A 23,665-nucleotide genomic window follows, 5' to 3' on the forward strand; every position below is an offset into this window, starting at 1 on the left:
CTGGATATCACGATGAAGGTAACATTCAGTGTTTATATCACAGTCTATTTCAGGCTGCCATGGAAAACATCTTTAAAATCAGCCAGGTGCAGCACAGGCAGTCATCAGGTAAAGCCATATTGATTTTTTTTTCATTCATTTTGCTTCTCCAATCTTTCCCTTTTATTTTCTCTGCTCACATGCTTCTTTTCAAATCCACGGGAAGATAAGTTTAACAAGAATGAGCATCATAGTAGTTCTTCACCAGTTCTTCACATGTGAGCCTTGTCAATGATCACTCAGTGAGCTGAAGTCTGAGGGCCATGAAACTCTAAATCTCCTGTCCTTATCCACGTTTGATATCTTTACCACATGATGTGATTAATGATTTATTCCAAAGGTCTTAATCTCACAACAAAAGAAAAGCTTTTTGGCAGAAATTAAAGCTGAAGGTTGCATTAACAAAATACTTCAACTGTTATATTTTTCAGAAGTCATGGCAATCATTTCATAAATGAGAACTGGTAGCATCAAATAAAAGAAGAATTGCAATATCACAATTGGAATCACGCTACAATATATTTAGTTCAGCTTCAGGTTGATAAATTGCCTCAGACATGTTCTGATTCCATCAACACTATTTCACCAGAAGAACACCAGGAACCCTGATTTTGCCATAAATAGAATTTTTATGTGCTTCCAACAATTTTAAACAACTATGAGGAATTTCCTGTTAAACTTAAAAACTACATTTAACTTATACCATTTCTTTTGTTTTTTGTTTGTTGTAGAATTTAGAGCATAGTAGCAGGCTACCTGGTCCAACCAATTAATCTGTGTCAATGTTTATTCTCTGGAGAAGCCTCCTCCCATTCTTTTCAATTAACCATATCACTTTCTATTCCTTCTATTTCATCTGCTTATGTATTTGCTTATGCTTTGTTACTGTGTTCCTTGTGGCACAAAATGATCTCAAGATTTTTCCAGACATTATATAACTCCTGATGTCAAAACAACAATGACATTGAGCCAATGTTTTCTTTTAATATTTCTACACAGATCCATTCCAGTAGCCTTAGAATGAAATTGGTAATCATGTTTGCTGAAAATCAGTTTATACTGTGGAGCATGCCCATTGGGATCTGGGTTCAGGCTCAACTTTTGTAGAACCCAAAACAGAAAACAGTTGTCCCACCAGTCTGTACTAGAGCTAAATACAAGGTATCAATGGGAAAGGCCTGTGTGTGACTCACTGCTCCACAAATCTCCGAGTCTATTGGAACAGGAATAATTCATCGTGGGCCTTGAGATTATTCCACCATTTAAATATATCATCACTGATCTGTAACCAAACCTACCTCGTTTACATTTCACTGAAGGAAATGGACTTTAGGCAGGCACTGCAAATTCTCAAAAAATACTAGCTGTGAAATGATTTACCTCCAGCATTGTATAAACAGAATGCTCAAAGTTGAATAAAGGAATATAATTTGTATTACCTGTTTACAATCATAATTATTATGACTTACCTAAGATTTCATCTCTCATGAGTTATTAATCAACATGCTTGTGAAACATAAATCATATTCCATGACTCTTCATCATGTATTTTCTGTGTCAGTATTGTATAAAATGAAAAGTGCTTTGTAATGTGAATGTCTTCAATGCTGTTTGTACAAGGGCTTTTGGGCCTAAACTGCTATACGCCAGAATGTTTTATTGATGTGTGCAAACAAGTTTATCTTCCATTTTATTTATCTTTTCAGCAATATTGCTACATTAATTAGTCCCAGAAATTGCTGCTTACCAAATTGAAATGCAGTATATGATCTAATTAAATGAACAAATGTTTCAACAGTGTGAAATTTTTGTACCACGACCTGTGGAAAAAATATTTTTCAACTTGTACTTTGGCATATTTTAAAACTTGATATATTTATATACCAGCTTTACTTCATGTTTAATCACATTGGTTCAAAAGCAATCTTATACTATAACTCTTGCATGAAAATTATCACTAAGCATTATTTTCTAGTTGAGATGGGAATTGGTAACGATATTTAAAAGACATTTGGATAAGTATTTCGAAAGGAAAGGTTCAGAGGGATATGGGCCAAAGGGACTAGCTTAGGTGGGCACTTTGGTTGGCATGGATGAATTGGACCAAATTACTCAATGACTTTATGACTTGCACATTCAATTTCCAGTGAACATAACAGATCTCATGGCATTATTTCAAAAACAGTACATTTATTCTGACGTGAAACAGAAAACGAATTTATTTTATTCTTCTGCTTTGTTTCAGACTTCCATCATTTTCTGTTTTTTGCTTTTAATTCTCTTCTGGTGCATAGGCTGACATTTATCCCTCAACTATCACCAGAAAAATTCAACTATCTGGTTTTATTTCATTGTTTTTCTGAGACTTAGCTCTGTACAAACTGACTGTTTCATTTGCCTAACAAAGGAACAACACTGAATTTCAAAAGTAACTAAGGTCTTTGGGATATTCTGACAATATAAAAAGCTTGACCTGCAACTCAGCACTGCTGCCCCTACCATGTCAGCCCTAGAACCATCTTTGTAAAGATAACAATCGCATTTAATTTATTTTTGATGCAGATATACAGATGATTAAGTCAACATACTATATATAACTGAAGAATTTCTTCTTTAACAGCTTTGCAGGACTCGACAACAACAGTATGATTGGGTCTTTTTTTTAATGTTGCAGACTTTTCCAGAGTGTAGGGGATAACACTTGCCATCCATATTACCACCAGGACCCCAGCTCTTCACCCTAAGGTGTATGACTGCTTTGAAATAAGGATAACGTTCTTCTCCATGTGGTCATGAAAAACTCTCCATGCCCATGACGTCTCCACTAGGAAATTATAATGATGTTCATTCTATTGTCTCAAGACAATTTCTCCCTCCCTCTTGTGGAAGCATTTCAGCAGCAAAGCTACTTAAAGCTTTGCCAATGGGCATCATATATGCAATAGAAAATCCACCACTGTAAACTTCTGGAAGAAATTCCCAACAAGGCAGGTTAGCAAATTGGGCTGGGGAATTGGGAAACTTGTGACATCCTGCAAGGCCAGGAGTACCCCTAAAAAGGTTAAAAAATGTTTCTGAACCTCTTCTGAAAATTAATTTTTAAAAAAGAGAATGTTTATGTTCCTGTAAAGTTTATGGTGGAATTACGAATGTGGCAAAATTCTGGTCTCTAGCTCAGCTAAAACTGAGGAAATTGAAAAAAGATTCCCCTGTCCTATATGCTGTGGCTCTCCAATAAATCAATATTTATTTGAGCCTACCTACTGAGACGTCAGTAATTCATATCAAAAGGAGAGCATTTTTGTCATCTGGGCATGAATATTGGCAAGTTTACTAGCCTTCCTCATTTTTGCTATGACTCCAGCTTTATCCACCCTTATTTATCAACTTTTTACAGAACAAAATCCTTTGCCAATTGCTGTGGTTCATTTGAAGCAAAATGAGAATCCTAAGGCAATTTGGAAGTCTTTCTCAAGACAATATGTACTATCATTATTCCCAACATCAAACCCGGCCTGTGAAGTTCATGGTGGAACTGTGAGGTTCCTACTTAATCTGAGATTGTTAAAATAAAAATCCATTTTAGTATATGCTGTGCCTCTTCAATAATGCAATAGTTATTTTACTCATTGAGAACTCTTACATTTTGATATTTTTCTTATACTTCTATATTGAGTGAATACATACTGTTTGGTGCAACAAAATCTAAAGTCAAAAAATAGGAACATGAAATACATTAGCTGCAAGAAAACCTACTCAATCCATTAAAAGCCATCCCTCTAGTACACTCAACCATGTATGAATAACCCAAGGGAAACTTTTCCAAAGCTACTGCCAATTTAAGGTTTTAATGTATTTATTTTATATTCATATTTTAGGCCAAATAGTTCTAAGAAAATTGAAGATATTTTAAAATCCTTTTCTGTGCAATAGTACCAGTGTTCCTCTCTCTAGCACATTAACTCCTTCATTATGGCATCTGCTTGCAGTTTGAATAAACCTAGTGGCTTTACAATATTTAACTTCTTTAATTAATTACAAAGTTTCATTTGCCAACTAAATTTATGTTTTGCTTTCAGGATATTGCATACGGCAGTAAAGAATGCTGACCTTTTGCTTTTGTAGGAGGGATTCAGCGGTCAGTGGCCTGATGTTTAGAATAAGTTCCAAGAGTAAAGGCGTGAATGAAAATGCAGTGAGAAACAAATTATGTGCATTTGAATGAAAGTAAAGATTTTGCCAAAGAAATAATTAAGGGAAAGCCAGAACTACTAAATCTGTAAATATTGGAGATAACAAATATTGGTCAGAAGCATTTGAAAATAATTTGTGAAACATTACAAGCATGGTGAGAAATAAAAAATAATTACCCTTGATGAAAACTCTTTGATACATAGCAATCCAACTGTATTGATCCATCTTCTTTTCTGTAACAAGAATGAAAATGGGAGGAATACTTAAATGTTCACAATGGAAACAGTGCAGAGACACAAACACCTTTCTCTAGCATTATTGCTTGGAGAAGTTCTCAACACATGCACTTATAAGGATCAAAAGGAACCAAAAGTTGAAATATCCCTTGAATGAACTTTTTTTCATACTAAAATTCAATGAACTCTAATTAGAAAAAAACATTCTGAGCAGAACAAAAGAAGATCGAGCCCTAAGAAGATTAAGTGTGACAGTCCTGGGAAACTTTTAATCTTAAAATGTAATAAAATTGGGAAGTGTTACCAGATCAAATTTTATTGCCCTGGACATTTCTTGGACAGCATCAACATCCCTTTACAGCATAAATCTCACTCACATTGGGGCCCATTCCAATTTTCAATTGATTTGAGATCAGTGGGCCTAACTATTCCTTCCCTCTCACATCTCAGAAGTAATCATATATTTTATTTTGTCTTATTTTTCCTCTCCATTTAATCGATTTATCAAATTTAAAAATGCTTATTACCTTCCATTTTTCTCATTAATGTACTTGGCATGTCAATAATACTGTTTACAATGACAAATATTGCACCTTCCATCAAGTTTTTTTCTTGCCTCTAAATACTCCAAACTTGTAACATTTTCCTACTGCTGTACTTTTTTGACCTGCTAAGTTTCTAACACTCGAGTAAACTACAAAAGACAGGTGTGCCAGTAGTATTAACATTAAATTACCTTAACATTATAATTTATGTTTAAGGTAAAGCAAGAGCTAAATCATTTATCTGAGTGGCCACTAGATGGGAGTCTATGTGCTCGTTTTGAAATTGTATTAGAACCAGTTACATAAAAACAGCACTAGGAAACACATTTTATGAGTTATTAGACTTGGCATCGCCTTGTATTAGTATCCAACATGCATTCTCTGTAAACTGTTTCTTCTCTCGATGTATTATATTTACTTAACCAGTTTTCAACGCCTCGATCCGTTTCCCATGCTAAGATATACTACGGCCTATCTTTCTAAACATTTCCATATTTTGACAATGCGCAATTAGTTATTTTCCTCCTTATTCTACCTCGAAAGTAACCTTTTATTTGTAAACTACACTCATTAAAGTCAAACCATTGGAAGCCCAGAATTCATTTTTAAGTGTCAAAGAAACTGCAACACAGGTTGCACGTGCGTTGAAATAAATGTTGGTGGGATATCTTCACCAGAGAGACACAGACAATGCCATCGGAAGATGACGAGGTATGTAATGGGAAACAAGTGAGACATCGTGGAAGATACTAACTGTGCCACTAAGATTCCACCCCCCATGGCATCCTCGTGGTTTACTGATTTCGGTATCTATATTCCTCTCCGCTTAAAAAAAACTGCTCATTCATCATTGCAGGAAGGAACGCTGACCTAGGAACTCGTGCCGCTTGTCAGAAAGTCTTCGAGCTGGAGGTGGCCGGAGCTCACCGCGTTTATTTGTATTTTATTATTCATTGCTTGGATGAACCTCTGGGTCACGCCAGCCAAAGGTTGTCGTAGTAAATCACCCACACGCTGGGCTGGAGTTGTGTGTTGTTCTTGGCTCTCAGAGTCAAGGAGCAGTGCAAACAGAGGCCGTTTCAGAACTGCAAATGCGGGCTTGGGCTTTTTAACAAGCTTCCGATAACTTGCCCCCTCAGATACATTGTAGTACCATTTTCAGTTTATTTTCGTCTAATTCCAAGAAACTTATTTATGTCAACAACTTGTAAGATTATTTGCCATGCATACGAGCTTGAGTCAATGGAAACTACCTCACATGGTGAAAATTGATTTTGTTGTTTATATTTTATACCAACTGCAGATGACGAAATCTATCGCCAACATTTGGAGAAGCATTTTATTTTACAGGCAGTTGCTCTATTCCAAAGGAACCCACAAGTATGCCACTGTTAGTTTGCAACCCCATTTGACTGTGGGAATGACTGAGCACTGATTGCTGGTCCCGCCTGCCTTCCCTATATAGCCAGCGAGCAATTGTATCACCTGACGATTCCGCAGTTGCAGCGACACTCCCGTTTAACTGCTCCTGAAGGGTTTGTTGTTCGCTCTTCTGTTATCAGTTGGGAGATTGTGGTTAGCCTGTGAACCTGCAGAGGGAGCAACACCACTGCCGCACAAGATCTTCCTCATAAACCACTGCAAGTCACACACTCAACACTGCTCTTCCAGCCACTGATTTTTAAAAAAACTGCCAAACTCGAACAGAGAATTTTAAAGAGCTGTGAAGGTCCGCTGTTCTTTAAAGGTAATACAAATATATTTATCTGGTGCTTTAATAAATGAAAAGGATAAATATAATTTAAATACTGTTGTGTATCAGCGTTTCATTTTTACTATCTGGTAATCTCTTTCTGAATGTACCTAAAATATGGTAATGGATATTCATATGTACATGCTTTTTAGAAGTATGTAAGTGAAAAAGATAATGATATGTGGAAAATGAAGTGTTTAAACATAGAAGGAATTTTGAAATCACTGAATCATTGAATATAATAGAATCATTAATAATAATGCAATATGAATTTAGAAATGTACTCAATTTAGAAATATGTGTAGAAGGATCTATAAACCATGAATACTTGCTTTTCCTCACTATTCCCTGCTGCTTGTCAAGACTTGTAAAAATGTTGTTAGATTAAACTTGAACCCACTCCAAAAAAGTGTTTAAAAAAAAGTCCTTTATGTTCATCATGTATTTCTCAAATGATAAATGTAGATTCATTAGAAAGCACTGCAGAGCTTGTATTTTGTTAGTGATTATAAATTATTGTTGTTACTCAGATACAAGATGGTGTTGCAATGGTGTTTGCTGGTCACATTTATTTTGCACAGTACATCTTCACAGGAAACTGGTGAAACCATCACATATACGGTAAGATATCTTCAAGAATTCAGTATGCAGATAGTTAAGGATCACATAAGACTTGTTACAATTAAATCCATAACAGTTCTTCAAAACCAAAACTAAATGGACAATGTAATCAAATTTAATTCTTCTGCAAGGGTATATTTATAATAATTTATAATTTAAGAAATGCACACTTTTAATGCATTTGATGGTTGGTCCTCACTGAAAACATTGCTGGGTTAGTAAATACTCTTTAATTTGAGTTTTTTTTCTTGTTATGTTTAATACCATTGTTATTAACCAATTAATGCAAATGTGGTGCTGCACTTTGAAACTCTCTTTGCCTTTATATTCCTACAGCAGTGTACAGATGGCTATCAATGGGATCCTGAAAAGCAGCAGTGCAGAGGTAAGATAGAAAATTTAGAAAAATTGGGATCTCACGTTTATCTCAACTTCACCTTTAATTATTTTTTTCTTGTCCATTTTTCTGTAATTTTTATGTTGTATAGTAATTACATCACAACTAATTGTGACGTAGAATTTCAGTTATATTTATGAATGAGCAATAATAATTCTTTAATGAGTTCATCAGTAAAATCAAGAATTGGATCTGCAGAAATTTAACGTGGGTATTGGGAAAAAAAATAACATTATCATTCAATGCACATACTTAACATGTGTGAAAATAAATGACAATTTTTCAAAAAAAGCCTGAATAATGTACACCATTGCTAATGTGCATCTAGAAGCCAACGGAGATCATTCATTCTTTCCCACTATTTGTCTTGGTGTACCTATTTTGAAGTTGAATTAACCCACTTCCTTGGTCCTTGCATTCTTTATTTCTTCATCCTTTAATCTCCTTGGTTATGGAGACTGTCCTGTCATTCACCCAGCACTTGGGTATCAAAGGTTCTAAAAATTCTTTGAACCAGGAAAGCTGCATTTATTTTTTCTGGAGGACTCCCACAGCAAAATTCTGTTTCACACAACCCAAGGTGCAAAATACAATAGAAGAGGCACAAATAATTGCCTATTTTTCACCTACTCCACGATTGCAGAACCAACAGAGGAAAGCAGGTAGGTCACTGATCTGGGTCAAGAGTCTCAGGGAGAGCTGTGACGGTGAGAGAGAGAGTGAGAGAGAGAGAGAGAGATGGTAAATTATGGAGATTGGGACCTTGAAAGTTGGGTTGGGCATCAGTTAGGGCCATGATCATCTGCTGAAGTCTTTAGGCTTGCGGTGGGATAAGAGGTCACAACTTAGGGAGGTGGAGGCTGAAGTTTTTAAATTAAAGCTGTGTGAAGCCTAGGACTCTGCTGGCTGGTATCTGGTCAAACAACTTGCTCTGAAGCAAAACTGGTGTGTCTTGCAAAGACCAAGCTCTGCATGAGTGCTCTGCGAGTGGCTTGTGCTGTATGCAAATCATACATGCGAAAATCACAGGAGCATTGCATTACACAGCAGCATTACTATGCTTCTGTTTACCATGATATGCTAATTCACATTTCCACCAACATCGTGGGTGTGTATTTTTAAAAACTAAACATTCCTAAGTCTAAGATGCCCACTCCTACTGCTGGGCTATAGGGAATGGGAGTGACTGGATTGCTCCTTCTGTACCACCGCCTTTCTGTGATTCTGTGCAGTAAAATCTAATCCTTTTAGTTATGTTAGAAAATAGTCTTTCACATGTTAAGTGATTTGTTTTTTTTATTGTTTTTCAGATATTGATGAATGTGAGACAATTCCAGATGCGTGCAAGGGAGAAATGAAATGCATAAACCATTACGGAGGATACTTGTGTTTGCCTAAATCAGCTATCATTATCACGAATAGTAGTGTTGAAAGTAGGAATGTGCCCACAACCACTCTTGCTCCTGCTTATGTCCCTGTTCCTACTCGACGGTCATATCCAAATCTACCTCACTTCCTGCAACGGCGATGTCCACATGGCTTTGCATTTAACGATCAAAACCAGTGTAAAGGTAAGACAGCAATGTAGCAATTTGACTGCAATTGGGTATTGGTTGAAAAAGAATGTGTGTGTCCAATACATTTATTGCATATTTGATTATTATTCTCATATAACGAGTTCAGTGGAGGATGTTATAGTATAATCATATCTAAATTGATTTCATATTTCCACAGAAAGTGAACTGGCATGTTATTGCTTTTCTTTCATTTCACATTTTGCTTTCCATGGATTTAGGAAACCTGTTATTGCTTCACATTCTTTCTTGGCAATTACAGAATTCATGAGCAAATGATACTCTGTGAGAATCCAGCAGGATGCAAAATTCAAGTAGGGAAGTCAGGCAATATCACTGTCCCTTTCCTTCTAAATGTTTCTAAGATTTCTAAACAGCGCAGATGCTTTGTGCATTTTATATAGTGGATTGCTCTTCTACATGTGACAAGCAGCATCTTGGGAGGTTTCCAATGACCAGAAGCTTAATTGCTGTGACTACAAGAGCAAGTCAGAGGCAGAGTACACTGAAGTGACTGTCTTGCCTCCTGACTCCCCAACACTTCTTCACGATCTATGGAGTAGTTTGCTTGGATGAGTACTATGGTAACAATAATTTAGAAGTCCATCCAAGCAAAGCAGCCCACTAGATGGGGATCAACATACTTCTGTAAACACTAATCCCATGCACTTTCAAGCATGAAGTGTGTTCCATCTGCAAAATGTATTGCACAGTGCCTTGCCAAGATTTTTCTACAACCCTTGAACTCTAGAAGAAGGGCAGCAGGCAACCCCCTGAAAGTTCACCTCCAAGTCACACACCCTCTTGATGTGGAACTTTAGCACCAGTCTTGTATCTTTTGGGTTTGATTATTGGAGCACTCTACCTCATTGTATTGTTGGAGTAGCTTCATCGCAAGGTCTGCAATGGTTCAAGAAGATGGCTCACAGTTATCATCTTTTCAAGGGCAATTCAGGATGGGTAATAAAGGCTGTCCTTGCTATTGATACCCATATCTTATAAATGAATAAAGGAAAAAGTGCAAGACATCATTAAGGAATGACTATTAGTTAGAGACAAAGTAATGTGACATGGGTTTGGATCCATAATCTCTGTGCAGCCAGTTTCTATTTTGAGTGTATCATTGGAATATTGAACAATCTACTTGTATCCTAGACCTGTTTAACATTCAGGGAGGCTTACGTGCAAGTCATATACTTCTTTGGCTACAATTGGTCCATGGGCTAAAGACAATCAGGAAAAATAGACTGTGTTCTTTTTTTACATTTAAACTGTTAGAATCTAGTTGACTAACTTGGGCAAAGTCAAACATGAGCTCTGCTGTAAAGGACTAAATGAAGATTTCAATGCAGCAGACTGCAGAGAAAAAGGCTCCGAGGTTTCCTCAATGAAAAGCTTGGGATATTGGGTAAGTCTACAGAAAATGTGTGTGCAATTGCATGGAGGAGTCCGTCACCAACTTTGCACCTATCCTATTCAATATGGAAGCAATGGAAAAATCTGCATGTTTGTATACCAACCAATTGATTCATACTAGTTTCCTTTTCAGGACAAGTCTTCTTCCTCTCCTCTTTCTTCTTCCAGCAAACTATCCTGCTGCCTGTGTCCAGTCTTAATGTTTTGCAAGCAAATGCTGACAACGTACCTTGTCTGGGAGAAGTATTGAGTTCAGCAATAGGATCCTAAGAACATGGTACCCAATGCATTAGATTCTTTTGCAACTGAAACTAAAGAAAAGCAGCAAATACTGCAATAGGCAAAAGAAATCAATCAGCAACTTACTGCTGAGTAGTTGGTAATCCCTTTAAATAGCACTGGTCTGGAGAGATTTCTCCTGCTCTTTAACACATGCCCAGCTATGCAGGATTAAAATGAATCTGAAAGAGTATTGGGTTCTAAGATGGTAGTGTGAAAGACAAATCAGTGTTACATTCACTGATGTCCTCAATAATGTACTGCACAACACTATTCACACACCCCCACCCACCCACAAATGGAATGGCCATTGTGAGGGTGGCTGTTTTGTGGTTGAAGTGAGGACTTTGAGGCATAAGAGTTGGGGTTTTGTCAAGACAGCTTTCAGCAAGGAGGCTGAGCATTGGCAAGGTAAGATCTCTTTCTCCATAGTCTTGATGCTTTAGAAATGGCATTTAGGGTAGTTCCATGCTCCTCCTGCAGAAGGTGGGAGATCAGGGAAACTTCCAAAGTTTCTGGTGATTATGTCTACGGGAAGTGTGTCTAGCTGCAGCTCTTGACTGACCATGTTGAGCAACTGCAGCTGCAGTTGGACTCGCTCAGGAGCATCCACATTGCTGTGAGTATCATAGAAAGCAGCTTTATTAAGGTGGTCACTCTGAAGGTACAAGCAACAGGCAGTCAGGTGACCACCAGGAAGGCAGAAGTTGTAGACAGTTAGAATGGTCTTTCAGGGGAGAGTAGCGGCAGCAGCCACCAGGTCTGTAGAAACACAACTGGCTCTGATGCATAACAGGGAGGGTGGAGCCTTGGAGAGCTCTGGTGATAAGGGACTCAATAGTTAGGGGGACAGACAGGAGATTAACTCTGACTCTGGCCAGAGTCAGGATGTGACAAGAGACTAGGATGGCATATTGCCTCCTGGGTGCTAGGGTCAAGGGTGTCTCCAAGCAGTGGCAGAACATTCTCAAGGGGAGGGCGAGCAACCTGAGGTCTTTGTACACATTGGTACTAATGACATGGGTAGAAAAAAGTATGAGGTCCTGCAGAGTGAACCTGGAGAGCTGGGCAGAAGGTTAAAAGGCAGGACCTCTCTGGTTGTATTCTCTGGGTTACTCCCAGAGCCATTCACCAGTGAGGCTATGAATAGGAAGAAGGGCAAATGAATGCGTTGTTGAAGAGATGGTGCAGGCAGGAGGGATTCAAATTCTTGGACAACTGGAATCTCCCCAGCTTATGAATGCCCAACTTGTGCACAGCCCATACATACAAATGAGCATTTGGGAGTCCAGCGGCATGGATTTACCAGCTTTTGTGGGGCTGCAGGCATCTTCTGCTAGGTGGGAACACAGTTCACGGTGTCATTTCCAACTTGTGAACTATTTGGGTTACAAACAGTTCACAGTAATGGAGCCCTGCTGTAACCAGGATGGAGCTGTATTACAGAAACATGGTGGATGGATGGGCAGGACTGCCCACTCAGTGGTCCAGGGTACAGATGTTTCTGGTGTGGTAGAGGTAAGAGAGGAGGGGAGCTGCTAGATTGATTAGGGAGAATATCGCGGTAGTACTTAGTGAGAATATCTCGGGGGGAGGAAGATCTCCCGTGAGGCTATATGAGTAGAACTTAAAAATGAGAAAGGGGTGATCACTTTGTGATTATATTAGAGGTTCACCCTAATAGTCAGTGGGAATTAGAGGAACAAATATGTAGAGAAATCATAGACGAGTGGGAATAATATAGTTGTAATAGTAAAGTTGGTTTTACCTTCCCTAATGTTAACTGGGACTGCAGTAGTGCCAAGGGATGAGATGAGGCATAATTTAAGTATGTCCAGGAGTTTTCTGAGGCAATATGTCGATTGCCCTACTAGAGAAGGGACTACACGCGACCTTCTCTCAGGAAATGAGGCTGGGTAAGTGGCTGATGTGTCAATGGGGGAACACTCAAGGACCAGTGACCATAATTCTATTAGTTTTAAATTAGTTTTGGGAAAAGACAGGACTGGTCCATAAGTTAAAGTACTAAACTGGGGCAAGGCTAATTTTGATGGTATGAGACAGGAACTTGCAAAGGTTGATTGGGAGAGGCTGTTAGCAGGTAAAGGGACATCTGGCAGGTAGGAGACCTTTAAAAGGGGGAGTTCAGGACCAGCAAGGTCCTGTTAGAGTGAGTGGCAGAGCAGGCAGGATTTGGGAACCTTGATTAATGAGGGATATTCAGGCTCTGGGCAGAAAAGAGAAGACAGCTGGGATCAAACGGGTGCCTTGAGGACAAGAGATGTACAGTTAAGAAGGAAAGTAAGAGGGCAGAAAGAAGACATGAGATCCCTAGCAGATAAGGTAAAGGAGAATCTTCAAAGATTCTTCAAGTATATTAAGAGAAAAAGGATAACTAGGGAGAGAGTAGGTCCCCTTAAGAGTCAGTGTGAGCATCTATGTGTGGAGCCACAGGAGACTGGCAAGGTCTTAAATTAATACTTCTCATCTATATTTACTGTGGAGAAGGACAGTGAGTTCTGGGAAGAGAACAATGTTTCCCTGAAACATATCAACATTCTGAAAGAGGAGGTGTTGGTGAATTTCCACTTAATCTTTTAAGATAAGATATCTTTATTAGTCACATATACATCGAAACACAGTGAAATGCATCTTTGCTTAGTGTGTTCTGTGGGCAGCCAGCAAGTATCGCCATGCTTCCGGCGCCAACATAGCATGCCCACAACTTCCTAATCCGTACATCTTTGGAATGTGGGAGGAAACCCATGCAGACACGTGGAAAACTTATAAATTCCTTACAGACAGCGGCCAGAATTGAACCCGGGTTGCTGGCACTGTAATAGCGTTGCGCTAAACGCTATACTACTGTGCCTGCTCTAGTGGCAGAAGATATGAGGAGCTAAGAATGTTGCTAGATTTGACAGGAATTTATTATAATATCTCAGCTATGTATTCAGCTCAGTTACATTGTTAGGGTGTGAGCATTCATAATGGCTCTTACTTTCTCTTGAACTGGGTGTAGTCCTTTAGGAAGAAGTAAGCTACTTCATTTGCCAATACAGTCCATTTACTTCTCTTTAAGCATGGGCCTGCTCAGCAATTCTTCCACATCCTGCAGGTGTTCGTCCCTGAAGACTCCGATGACCCTGGATATCATCCAGTGACCTTGGAAATGCTCTATGGCAACCCCTTCCTTGGTTCCCTGAATGATAACGGGTGTAAAAACTCCAAAGGGTAGTTGCTTAGATATAAACAAGTCCTTGTGTGTGATGGCTGTCAAACACTTCCAAGACTGATCTTCTAACACTATCTGTTGATATGCATTGACTTATCCAGTTTAGTGAACATCTGTCCTCTAGACAAAACTGCAAATCAGTCTATTCTAGGAAGGGATGCTGTTCAAGGGATGAGATTTGATTGCAAACTGACTGTGATCTCCAAAAGTCCAGATAGATCCATTGTGGCACAATGGGTGCTTTCCATTCAGAGTACGTAAGCTTTAATTATTTTCTCTCTTTAGAGCCCCAAAATTTCTACCTCCAATTTTGATTTCTTTATATAAGGCACCGGCCTTGGCTTGAAGAACTGTGGTGGAGTGCAGGATTAATATGAATTTTGGGTTTGGTGCACTTCAACACATCCAACTAATCTTTATAAACTTCTTCTTATCTCCCTATCATTCCCATTACATGATGAATGTTCTTCCAATACAAGGAACTTTCTTTCAGCAGGCATTTTCCCAACCAGTTTAGTTCAGAGCCTACAACAATGACTTATAATAAAGTTTCAACATATCTGTGATATTTCACTGAAATGCCAGCAAGTACTAGTACATAGAACAGTACAGCACAAGAACAGCCCATCAGCCCATGATGCCTGTGCTGACCATGATGCCAATCCAAACCAGTCCCATCTGCCTGCACATGGTCTATATCCCTCCATTCTCTGCCTGTTCATATGCCTGTCTAAATGCTTCTACTGCTATTTTATCTGCTTCCTCCACCTCCTCTGGCAGCACATTCTAGGCACCTACAATTGGTATTTTTTAAAAAAAACTTACCTCAAATCTCCTTTTAAACCTCCCCCCTTTCACCTTGAAGCTATGCCATCTAGTATTTGACAATTCCACTCTTTGTGGGGGGAGGGGTGGGGGGAAGACTGACTATCTACCCTATCTTTGTCTCTCATAATTTAATGTACTTCTATCAGGTCACCCCTCAGCCTCCGACACTCCAGAGAAAACAATTGCAGTTTGTCCAACCCCTCCATATGGCTAATGCTCCCTAATTCAGGCAACGTCCTGGTGAACCCCTTCTGCATCCTCTCCAAAGTTCTCAAGTCCTTCCTATAGTGTGGCGACCAGAACTGCACATAATAATCTAATTGTGGCCTAACTAAAGTTTTGTACAATTGTATCATGACTGCCCAACTTTTATACTCAAGACCCTGCCAGATGAAGGCGAGTATGCTGCACACCTTCTTTCCCACTCCATCTACTTGTGTTGCCACTTCTAAGGAGCTATGGACTTGCACCCCAAGATCCCTCTACATTAGTGCTCCTAAGGATCCTGCCATTTACTGTATACCTTCCTCTTGTATTTGACCTCCCAAAATGCAACACCTCACACTTGTCTGGATTAAATGCCATCTGCCATTTCTCTCCCCACATTTGTAACTGGTTTACATCCTGCTGGATCCTTTAACAATCTTCCTCACTATCCACAACTCTACCAATTTTAGTGTCGTCTGCAAACTTACTAATCAGCCCACCTATATTTTTGTTCAATCATTTACATATAACACAAACAACGGAGGTCCCAGCATGGATGCTTGCAGAACCCACTGGTCACAGAGCTCCAGTCAGAATAACACCCCTCCTCCACTACCTTCTGTCTTCTTTGGCCAAGCCAATTTTGAATCCAATCTACCAAATCTCTATGGATTCCATATGCCTTAATCTTCTAGATCAGCCTACCGTGAGGGACCTTGTTGAAAACTTTACTGAAGTCTATGTATACAATGTACACTGCCCTCCCCTCATCAATCATCTTCATCACCACCTCAATAAAACTCAATCAAGTTTGTAAGGCATGACTTCCCATGCTAATTGTCCTAAATAATTCTGTGCTTTTCCAGATGCAAGCAGATCCTATCCTTAAATCTTATCCAATAATTTCTCTACCACTGATGTAAGGCCCACTAGCCTATAATGTTCTGATTTGTCTCTATTGCTCTTCTTAAACAGAGGAACAACATTGGCTATTCTCCAGCCCTCTTGGACCTCCCCTGTGACTAAAGAGGACAAAAAGATCTCTGTTGAGGCCCCAAGAATCTCTTCCCTTGCCTCTCACGGTAACCTGGGATGTGTCCCATCAGCCCTGGGGACTTGTCCACCTTAATGTTCTTCAAGAGCCCCAATACTTTTTGCCCCCTCTCCAAAGCTTCTACATCATTCCTGTAATGGGGCGACCAGAATGGAATGGAATCCAGATGTGGCCTAACCAGAGTTTTATAAATCTGCAACATGACTTCCTGACTCTTATTAGTGGAGGCACTGAGTATAAAGGCAAGCATGCCATATGCCTTCTTTACTACCCTATCAACCTGTGCAGCCACTTTCAGGGAGCTATGGACCTGGACGCCAATATCCCTCTGTACATAAATACTGTTAAACTTCCTGCCATTAACTGTGTATTGTCCTTTTACCATCATCCAGGGACCTAAACAGTCCTTCCAGGTGAGGCAAAGGTTCATGCAGTTGGTGCTCCTGATGTAGACTCCTCTACATTGTCGAAACCAAGTGCAGACTCAGTGACCATTTCACAGAACACCTATGCTCAGTCCACTATGGCCATCCCAAGCTCCCAGTTTCAGACAATTTCAACTCCCCTTCCCATTCCCACACTGACCTGTTCATCCTTGGCTTTCTCTACTGCCAAGATGAAGGCCAATGCAAACGGGAGGAGCCACACCTTATATTCTGCCTGGGTAGTTTACAACCCAATGGCATGAATATTGAGTTTTCCAATTTTAGGTAAACCCTTCCCCCACCTCTTTTTCTTCCCCTCTTTCCCTCCTCACCCCCCCCTTTTCCCCCCTCCCTCCTTCTCACCCTCCTTCCAGCCCCCCCCCCCCCCGCGCCCATCCTTGTCCCTTCCCCCCCCCCCCCCCCCCCCCCCACCGGCTCCATCCACCCACTTCATACACAGGTTTTCCCACCCCTACCCCTCCCTGTCTGGTTCCAACTGTCATTCACCTCTCCCTTCTCTAATGGCTCCCATTCTCATATCCTTTACTTATCCGAATCCAGTTCTGGTAGTGCTTTGTGTTCCTGCTTATCTCCCTCCAGCAACTGTCTTCCATTTTCACACTCCCCTCCCCCCACCTTGCTCCATCTGTTGTTTTTTTTCCTTTTCCTCTCTCTCTGTCTTTCTCTGTCTTTCTCTGTCTTTCTCTGTCTCTCTCTGTCTCTCTCTGTCTCTCTCTGTCTCTCTCTGTCTCTCTCTGTCTCTCTCTGTCTCTCTGCCTCCATCTATCATTCACCTGCCACAGTCTTCCAACTGCACCCCCACTCACTTCCCCTACTTGCTACTACCTGCCTGTCATCTCCTCAGTCCACCTATCACCTTCAAATGCTTTCTTGCCACTACCCTGCTCCTCTCTATACTGGCCTTCTCGCAGCTCCACTCTCAGTCCTGATGCAGGATTTCGACCTGAAACATTGGCAATTTCTTTCCTCCCACAAATGCTGCTCAACCTGCTGAGTTCCTCCAGCAGATGGTTTGTTGCTCCAGATTCCAGTATCTGCAGTCTCTTGTGTCTCTATTGTTCCTTTACATTTGATCATCCAAAGTGCAACACCTCACACTTGACCGGATTAAACTCCATCTGCCATTTCTCCACCCATATCTGCAACTGATCTATACCCCATGATAGCCCTTGGCAATCTCCTACACTATCCACAATACCACCAATCTTTGTATTGTCTGCAAAATTATTAACCCACCCATCCATATTTTCATATGAGATCCCAGTATGGATCTCTGTAGAACACCACTAGTCACAGAACACCATTAATCACGGACCTCCAGCCAGAACAAGTCCCATCAACCACTACCCTCTGCCTTCAATGGGCAAGTCAATTCTGAATCCAAATGGCGAAGTCACCATGGATCCCATGCATCTTAATCTTCTGGATGAGCCCACCATGATGGCTGGAGAAACCTGATGATAAAAAAATTAAGGAATTTGCAAAAAATAAAAAAAAAACTGCAGATGCTGGAAATCTGAAATAAAAACAGAAAATGCTGGAAATGTTTAGCAGGTCAAGTAGCATGTGTGGACAGAAAAACAGTTAAGGTTTCAGGTGCAGGATCCAGCATTTCTTTGTTTTTATTAAATAATTTGTTGAAGAATCATTTTAAGCCAATGCCAAACAATATTATGCAAAGGTTTATGTTTGATTTGCAATTAAGAGGCAAATTGAGGGTTAAGTTTATAGGGAATTGAGGAAGTTATCACAGGACGATACATGTGGCAACACACCCTCACAGATGCAAAGAGACAAGTTAGTGTGCAGAATCAATGATGACAAGATTCAGAGGTGAATTTGACTTTTGAGAATGCACTGAAAATTGCTTAAGGTGTGGAATCATCAGGTAAAAATGTGTAGGCCTTGCAAATTAGACTGGCTCTTTCATGAAAGACTGTGCACTGGAGAAGAGGCGATATACACTGTTCTGAAGCAAACTGATCATTTTCAAAAGGTAAACAAAGGCTGTTCTTGTTGTAGAGGGAAACATAAGTCATCTGAATGCTGATTCGTGCAAAAGTTATGTTACATTAAAGCCGCATTGACTTAGCTTGTACTAATAAACATAAAATAAAGTTGAATGAATCCCAGCAAAGTAAGAAGTGGTAAAGGAGGCGTATTGGCATGCTTGCCTTTATTAGTGGAGGCATTGAGATCAAGAGTTAGGAAGTTATGTTGCAGCTTTATGAAACTCTTATTAGGCTGCATCTGGAGTATTGCATTCAATTCTGGTCACCCCTTAAAGGGAAAGATGGAGGCTTTGGAGAGGGTGCAGAAGAGGTTTACCAAGATGCTGCCTGGATTAGAGGGCATATGCTATAAGGAGAGGCTGGACAAACTTGGGTTGTTTTCTCTGGAGTGGTGGAGGCTGAGGAGAGATCTGATAAAAGTTTATAATATCATGAGAGGCATGGATAGAGTGGAGAGCTGGTATCTTTTTCCCAGGGTCAAAATGTCTAATGCTAGAGGGGATAAATTCAAAGGAGATGTGCGGGGCAAAATTTATTTTACACAGAGAGTGGTGGGTGCCTGGAATGCACTACCAGGGGTGGTAGTGTAGGGAAATACAATAAAGGCATTTAAGAGGCTCTTAGATGGGCACAAGAATATGCAGGGAATGGAGGGATAGGGACCTTGTGTAGGTAGAACATTACAGCACATTACAGGCCCTTCAGCCCACAATGTTGTGCCGACATTTTATCCTGCTCTAAGATCTACCTAACCCTTCCCTTCCACATAGCTCTCCATTTTTCTTTTGTTCATGTGTCTATCTAAGAGTCTCTTAAATGTCCCTAATGTATCTGCACTGCGTTCCATGCGCCTACCACTCTTTGTGTTTAAAAAAAAACTTACCCCTGACATACCCCTTATACCTTCCTCCAATCACCTTTAAAATTATTCCCCCTCATATTAGCCATTTTCGCCCTGGGAAAAAGTCTCTGACTGTCCACTTGATCTATGCCTCATCATCTCGTACACCTCTATCAAGTCACCTCTCATCATTCTCCTCTCCGAAGAGAAAAGCCCTAGCTCACTCAACCTATCCTCATAAGGCATGCTCTCCAATCCAGGCAGCATCCTGGTAAATCCCCTCTGCACCCTCTCTAAAGCTTCCACATCCTTCTTTTAATGAGGCGACCAGAATTGAACACAATACTCCAAGTGTGGTCTAACCAGAGTTCTACTGAGCTGCAACATTACCTCGCGGCTCTTGAACTCAATACCCCGACTAATGAAGGCCAACACACCATACGCCTTCTTAACAACCCTATTGACCTGCACGGCAACCTTGAAGGATATATTGATGTGGACCCCAAGATCCCTCTGTTCCTCCACACTGCCAAGAGTCCTGCCATTAACCTTGTATTCTGCCTTCAAATTCGATCTTCTGAAGTGTATCATTTCACACTTTTCCAGTTTGAACTCCATCTGCCACTTCTCAGCCCAGCTCTGCATCCTATCGATATCTTGTTGTTATCTACAGCAACCTTCTACACTATCCACAACATCACCAACCTTCGTGTCATCAGCAAACTTACTGACCCACCCTTCCACATCCTCATCCAAGTCATTAATAAAAATCACAAAGAGCACGGGTCCCAGAACACCACTGGTCACCGACCTCCAGGCAGAATACGGTCCATCTGCCACCACCCTCTGTCTTCTATGGGCGAGCCAATTCTGAATCCACAGAGCCAGGTTTCCCTGGATCCCATGCTCCTGACTTTCTGAATGAGCCTTTCATGATGCACCCTATCAAATGCCTTATTAAGATGCACATACACCACATCCACTGCTCTACCTTTATCAATGTGCTTTGTCACATCCTCAAAGAATTCAATCAGGCTCATGAGGCATGACCTGCCCCTCACAAAGCTATGTTGACTGTCCCTAATCAGCCTATGCTTCTCCAAATGCCCATAAATCCTGTCTCTAAGGACCTTCTCCTGTAATTTGCCCACCACTGAAGTAAGACTCACTGGTCCCTACTCCCTTTCTTAAACAAAGGAACAATATTTGCCACCCTCCAATCATCTGGCACTACTCCTGTCGTCAGTGAGGACGCAAAGATAATCGCCAAAGGCGCAGCAATCTCTTCCCTCCCTTCCCGTAATAACCTTGGATGTATCCCATCTGACCCCTGTGATTTATCAATCCTAATGTTTTTCAAAAGTTCCAGCACATATTCTTGCTTCACGTCGACATGCCCTAGCATGTCAGCCTGTTGTACGCCATCCTCACAAATGCCAAGGTCTCTCTCACTGGTGAATACTGGAGCATAGTATTCATTAAGGACCTCCCCTACCTCTTCCAACTCCAGGCACATGTTTCCTCTTTTATCCCTGATCAGTCCTACCCTCATTCTAGTCATCCTCCTATTCTTCACATACGTGTAGAACACCTTGGGATTTTCCTCGATCCTACTTGCCAAGGCCTTCTCATGTCTTCTTCTCGCTCTCCTAAGTACATTCTTAAGCTCCCTTCTGGGTAGGTAGATTGGATTAGTTTAGTTCAGCGTTTAACTAGATTGGCACAACATCATGGGCTGAAGGGCTTGTTCCTGTTCCGTTCTATATACTTCAAGTTTGCTGAGTGCACAAGTTTGCAAACACAGCCCTTGCAGAGATCCACTAACCTGCCAGAGAACAAAAGAGCAACACAAGTCCCCAAATCACCATGAACCCTGCTGGACTGGAAGAGAACTACAATCAACTGTATACATTCAATGTATCTATATGGATTATATTAGCGTACATTGTTCAGAATCCATGTTTGAAATGTGCAGCTGCGGTCGTACCTTGGATGATAAAGTATTGGACTTCCTGCAGTGCAATGGAAGTCCACTACTCCACTGTCAAATTTATGGAAATTGCACTAAATGAGATGACCTTGTGATGATTTGCAAGTGCCAAAAATTGTGGCTTTCTGGATGAAATACTTGATGTTTCTCAATACTCATTTTAATTAGTTAGAATTATTATATCTTCAATATTAATAGTTGCACATCAGCTTATTAAAGTCAGGAAGATTAATGTAGGGAGGCAACATGTTTGATCTTTTGTCTTACTACACTGAGATAAGTTACATAGACTAAGCTAAGTGAATCTGAACATGGCTTCTATTTTATACATTCACCATTCTATGAAATAAATATTATCAATTCATATCATATTTGAGTTCACTAAATGTTTGCTTTACATACAGAGAGGTTCAAGAAGTGTACACAACACAGATATTTGAATCAGGTTATGAGGAAGTAGTGTTATTAACAGCTTGGATTATTATATTGTATAATTAGAAACAGGACAATTTGAATTTCATAAAAGTGTCACACTCTGAGGAAACCATCAACAGCAGACCAGAATAGAACACATAGCAATTGATAAGCCTTGCTGAAGAACCAGCGAGAGCATAAATCTGATGGGTTAAGTGGCCTCCTTCTGAACTATGATTCCTTGTGAAAGAATAGAGTGGAAGAGAGGATTGACCACTGGGGAAATCTTTGTGTTAATGGAAAAAGAGTCATATGATCAGCTGTCAACTGCTGCACAAATGGAGTGATTTCAAAAAAATAAATCTGGATCATTTACAAAATTTTTTGGTGAGAGGCCATTTGATGTTAATTTGTTTAAAAGTGTCCAGTTCCAGATCGAGTAGAAAAAAAATTAAGCCAATGACAAACATTTTACCAAAGTGCTGCAAAAGCATCATTCTGGAAATATTTCACAAAGCCAACCAAATCCCAACTGGAATGGCCATGCCAAAAGTAGACTGATAATAATAAATTAGGTCAGGACATTTGAGAGATGAATAATTTGTGAGTTAATGCTAAATTTAGGAAGTGCTAATGTAAGGATATTATAGTGATGATATATTCTAGGGAGAAGATACTGAGCAAATTCCCAAATGGAAATTGAATAATCAAATATTCAACAACAAAAGCAGAAGATGCAGGAAATACTCAGATTAGGACACATCTCTGAACTGATAGAGTTAACTTCTCAGGTCCATGACTTTTTACCAATGCCAAATAGATTGAAGGTTCCGTTGGGAATGGTTTTTGTTTTTGAGAGTTACCACAGTATTCTGTCTGAAAAATGTGCTGCAGGTATCCTCTTCTGATATCAGTCAAAAAACCTTGTATAGCATGGTAAAAGGATTTTGCTTTTAACAATGATCATAACTAGAAATGGGGAAGGAATATGCACCAAATGTTATTATCACTTTTATTGCTATTAAGACTGATATCAGCATCAAGCATGGAATTGTTCTGGTCAGTATGGCTCAGTTACACAACTTTTGGGAAACATAATACTAGAAATGATCAAAGATCAGAAGAAGTTAACATGAATAACTTAAGGAATGATCCAGTAAATAGTTAGGTTGATCTAGAGGCAAAATATAGAATTTATAGCTATTTAAAATGTACAAAATGAAGTCTTTGTAATTAAAAAAAACATGATTAACATAAGAAGCTGTTAAATTTCCTTTGTTGATCATGCCAATGTTTAGATAACAAAGCAAGTGCTTATTATCGGGGGCAGATCCTTGAAAGTCTTGCTGGGACAATATCAGGGACTTTATTCTCATGAGCAGAAATACATTTACTGACCATGATGATTTAACATCAGTTTACTTTGTCAATTCAATCCTTCAGATTATCAGGTTGAACAATTTATCAAGGATGACAGGATTTACACTTTAATAAATTCATGCACAATGAGAGGGAGTGGTGATAAGCGCATATGCAGAGTTTGGAAAAACTTTCAGGTTAGCACAATAATGAGTGTTTTAGGAA

At 39.9% G+C, this 23,665-nt stretch overlaps 1 protein-coding gene across 2 annotated transcripts in view; it reads left to right on the top strand.

The window, feature by feature from the left end:
* Nucleotides 1-6,565: 6,565 nt before the first annotated feature.
* The window catches only part of LOC127568380 (EGF-containing fibulin-like extracellular matrix protein 1), a 74,491-nt gene continuing 57,391 nt past the window's right edge, over nt 6,566-23,665 (top strand). For both annotated transcript variants that reach the window (XM_052012050.1, XM_052012051.1), the window contains exons 1-4: nt 6,566-6,761; nt 7,298-7,388; nt 7,725-7,773; nt 9,096-9,356. In XM_052012050.1, coding sequence (XP_051868010.1) covers nt 7,305-7,388; nt 7,725-7,773; nt 9,096-9,356 — 394 coding nt within the window. In that variant the 5' untranslated portion in view covers nt 6,566-6,761; nt 7,298-7,304. The remainder of the gene's footprint in view (nt 6,762-7,297; nt 7,389-7,724; nt 7,774-9,095; nt 9,357-23,665) is intronic.

This window comes from Pristis pectinata, chromosome 3 (assembly GCF_009764475.1).
Source record: "Pristis pectinata isolate sPriPec2 chromosome 3, sPriPec2.1.pri, whole genome shotgun sequence".
Classification (NCBI taxonomy): Eukaryota; Metazoa; Chordata; class Chondrichthyes; order Rhinopristiformes; family Pristidae; genus Pristis; species Pristis pectinata.